The following is a 6,000-nucleotide window of genomic DNA, read 5'->3' on the forward strand; positions in this document are numbered from 1 at the left end:
CTAGGAACTTTAATGGCACACCATGCATAAGGATAATTTTCTCGGCCATATAGAAGTGGAAATGTTTATGTCCATGTTCAAGTTACAGAACAAACACACATTTGTTTGAATATATTCTACTTAAAAAGCTGTCAATAAGAACTTCATGCTGTAGACCAACTTAACGTGTCATATCTGAAAAAAAAACGTTGTAGGTGAAGCATCGGAGTGCAAAGAGAAAAAACGCCAGGGCCACCCAGGAAAGAAGGAAAAACCTCAAAGGGTGAAAAGCAGGTTCAATTTGAAAGGAAAATCAAGAATGTACACAAAGACAAGAACAAATATGCAACACTAGAGCGTGTTTATTTCCTCTATGCTCAGTGTACACAGACACACAAGAGGGAGTCAACAGGATGTTTTTTTTTTGTTTTTTGGGGGGGTGTGGGCGAGTGTGTCTGGCGCTCATCCGTACTTCCGCTAAACACTTCTCCAGCAGTTACATCGTCATCCAACACCCATTGTAAATAGCTGCCTGCGCAGGCTCCGGTATACACGGAGATAAAGACACAGTGACCATATACAGTAACGCTCGTCTCTGTTGACACAAGGCCTGACATGTCAGGAGAGACCGAGGTATCTTGGAAGCTCTTCACAGCAGGTACTTTCAGGCTGTAAATATCCACCTCTGTTCATTTATCCTCGGCCAACTCCTTCACAGAGATGAATTGAGTCATTATCCGTCTGTTAGCAACTCAAAAAGTACTTCTATGAGTACTTCAGGGGGTGTTGGTGATTGAGGGAGGAACCGAAGATTCAATTTTCAGGTTACCAATGCACTTTTCGGAGCAATACAAAGAAAGCCTTAGAGAGTAATGCTACAGCGCCTTGTGTGTAATACCAAGGTGCCTTGTGTTCAATACAACAGCGCCTCGCGGAGTACTACTACACTGCCCGGCAGAGTAATATCATGGCACCTCGCTGAGTAATAATGCAGCGACTTACGGAGTCATACAAAAAAAAGCCTGATGGAATACTATCATCGGCGCCTCAAGAAGTAAAATCGCGGTTACTCATGGAGTACTACTAAGGTGTCCCGATAACCACAAAATCGAAATATATGACTTGTTACTGCTTCTTACTGAGCGCCCTGCTATGTTTGGGAATTACCAAAACACACACAGACAACACCACAACAAAAACCATTGAGATACATTAAAGCAGTACTGGGTAGTTTTGGGTACCCTAATATTTTTGTAATAAAATAACTTGTGTTATAACGTGTTATTTTAGTTGAATGTTTGAAGTTTTGTGTGATTTTTATTTTCACTGTAAAAGTTCTTGATGGAAAGTTCTACATATCGCGCTGGTTGTGGTGGGGGAGGGGGCGAGGGAATTACGTTACAAAAACAAAGTTAAAGTTATTTACAAAGTCGTCATAACGCATATCAGATTTCATTATCCACAATCTGATTCATCACCTCATCGATATCCATCTTTCATTCAGACAATGTAAGTCTGGAAACAGAAAATTTGTGCAACTGCTACAAACCGGGACATGGCAACTTTTGCGACGTTTAGCGAGTGCTCATGGGAAATGTTGTCTCTTGTCGGGCTGAACACTACCACTGTAGTCCACTGGCGTCGCTCGATTTCAAATCACATAGAGCTGCTTTAATACATTTCATATGAGAAAATATGTTACTTTCGATACAAAAAGTTTTAGGGTTGCTAGGTAAGATTTCTAGAGCTTCATGGTAAAGTGGTTAGAACGCTGTGTTGTCAACTTGACCAAGGTTTAAGTCAGAATTAATTCAGTAGAGTAACCTTCCGGCCTTGAGACCCATCATGGAAATGGTGCCACTAGTTTCGACAGCAACGCTGAGAAAGTCATCAGTCTTTCACACAAAGACAGAAAAACCTCCGACACCTATGGACAATTTACATTCATTCATAACCTTTTGGTCTGAGGGAGGAAATACACTGATCACATACAAACTCCCCACGGAACCAGAACCAGACTCTAGAAAAAGTCTCTGGCCTGTGGGAAAGTGTTGATGTACAGGATAAGTGGCTGTCATTGGCGATGTTGCTTGATTACAAGAGTAATCTCTCAGCCCCGCAGGCGCTGGAGGAAGTGATGGATGCAAACTGCCAGCGGAGGCTTCAGGGAGAACAAATGTCACCTGTTGTTAATATCTCCATAACAGAGTCATAACACCCAGATGAAAATAGAATGTTTGCGCAACATTACCGGATCAGGCGGCAGCTTGCTACTATGATGGACAGCTCTTCATGAGAGTGTGTGTACAAATACAGACATACGTTCGCCGTTAGTGGGACCGAAACACGTTTCACCACATTCCCATTCAGCGTTAATCGTAAATCACGTCTGCCAGTGGGAAGGAAACAGTCGGACAGTAGGCATGACGAAGTAGAAAATAAGAGCGTGGCGAGGTCAAGAAAAACTTTACTGACAAAATTCATATTAATGTGCATTTTCTTTTCCACAATATAAATTCATCCCCAAAAGCGGGGTGACTTTTAAACACTAGAATTTCCACTGGTGTGTAAAAAGCGACTGGATCACACCCAGATGCGAACAGATGTAGAAACACTCGCGTTAAGACGAGCTGCAGACTTCTCATACAAGTGATCCTCCAGGAATTATATCACACAATCCATACAAATTGTGTTAATCCTGCGGAGATTAGTCATTATTCAAACCAGCACGACGGGTACAAGGGAGTTGGACTGAACTCCTGGTGCACTGCGAGGACCCGAATCATATCACGAACATAGGAGGAATAAGATTAGCCGTCTATTGATTACATTTATGTGAGAGAGTGTGTTTAAGTGTGTCCAGTCGTGAAGAGATGACAGAAACACCCCGGCTTGGAAAATAGATCGGAAATCCTGGACTCTTCCAGCTTTTCGCTGAAGTAAAAAGAAATCTAAAAATCAGAAATAAATAATTGAATAATTACTATTTAAAAATGATAAAATCTAACCGTTGCTAACCCTTTTTTTTGTTGTCAAAATAGAGAGCGCCGATCGTCTCAGCTTGAACTTGAAAGTCAATGAAAAATCAATAGCTCGAGGTCAGAAAAAGCTCAAAACTGCAATTAACTTCATGAAATATGAGATAAAAAAAAAAGAAAGAGTCTCCACCGCACACAAAACTTGATCTCTGATAATAATAGCACTTTGGCTAACTGTGGAAACAGACTGACAGCATATAATCCACCTTCTCCTCCTTTTTTTTCTCCACTAAAAACAGGGAGAATGAAGCTCTTTAGGGACAACAGGATACAATTAGACAGGCTAATTACCTACTCCATACCACCCATTCCTCACCGATACTGACAGGCTGGGACAGGCACGAGGCTTCTATAAGCTTTTCCACAGGCAGGAACCGGCGCAGACTGACATGTGAGACCATTTTTCAACACATTCTACACAACACTGTGTCCGTCAAGTGCAATGACAAACTTCAAATGGATATTAATTGAACGTTACCCTGTATTAGACAATAGTAGAATGATTCATTTTGAAGAAATGTGAACTTGGCATTATTCTTCTTTAAATGGCAGAGATGTTCGCCAGCTCACGATATGATCGTATCGTTGTGTTCCTCAGCAAAACACTCAAAACACCCAAAATTCGTTGTTAACTAAGGGTTGGGTTGGCATATTCCGTTTTTTTCAAGGTACAGACAGAAATTGATGTCAATATGACGGTCACCATCCGGGGCTCAAATTTATTCGTCCAAAAAGTCACACCAAAATATACCCAAATATGTCTATACAGCTCGTCTGTAATACTTGTTCCTAATGGTGAGCTGGCACATTGCATCACGGCCTACTCCCATCAATGTGTAATTGTGTGTATGAAAGGGTAACTAGTCGTAAAGCGTGCTGGATAATCCTTACTTTAAACAGTAGGAATATTTAGGGCATCAACACTTGAATGGAATAGGTCTTTTTTTTTAATCACAATCATAGGTGGCCAGGGAAAAAACTGTTTTAAAAATTATACTACTTGAATCAAAGCACTTTTATGTCCCTTAGAGAGAACAAATACATTTCCAATATCTGGAAGTTATTCAATGTTTCTGTATGTAAGTTTAAATCGGGGAGAAAAGACCATACATTTTAACATTAAAATGACATACATATGCAAGCTGAGAAGATACAGTTATTTGACATGAATGTAATAATAAACTTTCACTGTCAATGTTTTTTCTTCTTCGTTTGTTGGTATTTAAACAGTTCTTTAACTTATAATGATAGTTTTGAGACACTCCTTCTGTGTCACTCCCTCTCAGTGAACTCAACACCGCAGCAAAACACCAAATCCCTTGCTTTAATATTGTGTTTCAATTTTCTAGATCTAGTTCCATTATATACTTTCAGCTCAACTATAAATAATAGATGATCAAAATGTTGAACATGATGAAACTGACGTTCCTTTAAATCAGCAGATAGAAAACCTATATAATCCTTATCTTTATGTTGATCTCCAGCTTACACGTCTCATGTTTACAAGAGCTCTGAAAAGTGTAAAACTGCCAGTTCAGCAGCAGGTTAATGATGAAGCAAGTCGCCTCCTTCACGCTCACAGTGGCCCCGCAGGCTCAGACGCCGAGCGGCTTCAGGAACAGACGACGTGACCCAGGAATCTTTAACCAAAACTTCCTTCAGTCAGAATTAGAACTGTCGGAAACTGAGAAGAACTCACGCGGAGAAACTATCTTGATAAAAAAAAAAAAAAGTCAGTCGACCTGTTAAACAGGAAAGTTTCCATGTGTCAGTTGTGGATGAAGAAGAAGTATTTGGCGGGGATTTTCAAACACGCTTCCCCTCGGCAGACGACACCGCCTCCTTTGTTGCAGCTAAACAAACAGTTCTGCTGAAACTTGGCGAACCATCGGGAGCTGATTCAACGATCTCGGCCGGTGCATTACGCCACCTGCTTAGAGGGTCTGGGGGGGGGGGGGGGGGGCATCATTTCACCTGAAGTAACATTCACACAATGCTCCTTCATCTTTGAGGCTTCTCAAGTATCCGCGGCTACAAGTGTATTAACTTTCCTTCCCACAGCACTTCTTCTTGTTCCACCAATGCATCCCGACAACAGATCAATGCTATCGTCCAAACAGCAGTTTCTTTTTATTTTTTGGGACCAATACCAACTAGAGTTGACAAGTCTACTGACCTTGCAGATCTTGCTCTCCTCATTCTCCGCTCTGGACCTGGACTCAGTAGTCCTGGTCTGCTGGAAGTCTGACTTGTTTGACAGCTGGTAGGAGACCCTCGGCGTGGATTCACCTGTCTTGAGCTCCTGCTGGCGAGGCACCAACCCCTGCGCGGTGGCAGCCCTCACCGCGCTGGGGATGGGGAGAGCCGTGTGAACCGGTTTGGTGCCCACGCCGGTGGGTTGCCTGAGCTTAGAGGCAACACCGACGACCGGCATGATGCTGCTGTCAAGGAAGGTCTCTCGGGCCGCAAGGGGAAGTGACTCTGTGATGCCTCCCGAAACGAAGTCCGGGATCAAGTGATTGAAGAAGAGGCAAAAGAAGCCGCTGCCTCTCTCAGGCTGAGAGGAAAGCAACTGCACTCATGCTGTAGCCCAGAGCGTGCAGGACTTTCACAAACTCAGATCTCCTGTCTTTTCTCCAGTTCACTCCCCTCCTGCTTCTCCTCCCACAAGCAACACTCCTCCCCCCTCGTCTCCCTCGTCTCCCTCGCTGCTCTTTCTCTCCTCGGCTACAGGAGTGAAACCCAAAGTCAGCCAAAACATTTGAAGGGGGCGTGAACTCTCCTGGAAGGTATCCACCGCTCAACAAATCTGTGATTAAAGAGATCGGCTTGTCAGCTAACTGGCCTTCATCCATTCTTTCTTTCATTTCATTTTCATCTTTCACTTTTAGGACGTACACTTGATCATGTGGAGAAACCCGGGGGTGTAAAGCGACGTTTTAATGAGTCCAGGTCTTGATACGTTGCTTAATAGAGAAGTTAA

The 6,000-nt window shown here is 42.8% G+C and overlaps 1 protein-coding gene across 2 annotated transcripts in view; it reads right to left on the reverse strand.

The window, feature by feature from the left end:
- Positions 1–5,690, reverse strand: part of nav3 (neuron navigator 3) — a 158,731-nt gene extending 153,041 nt beyond the window's left edge. For both annotated transcript variants that reach the window (XM_087786858.1, XM_087786857.1), the window contains exon 1: positions 5,194–5,690. In XM_087786858.1, coding sequence (XP_087642984.1) covers positions 5,194–5,451 — 258 coding nt within the window. In that variant the 5' untranslated portion in view covers positions 5,452–5,690. The remainder of the gene's footprint in view (positions 1–5,193) is intronic.
- Positions 5,691–6,000: the final 310 nt, after the last annotated feature.

This window comes from Callionymus lyra, chromosome 3 (genome assembly GCF_982586985.1).
Source record: "Callionymus lyra chromosome 3, fCalLyr1.hap1.1, whole genome shotgun sequence".
In the NCBI taxonomy this organism is placed as follows: domain Eukaryota; kingdom Metazoa; phylum Chordata; class Actinopteri; order Syngnathiformes; family Callionymidae; genus Callionymus; species Callionymus lyra.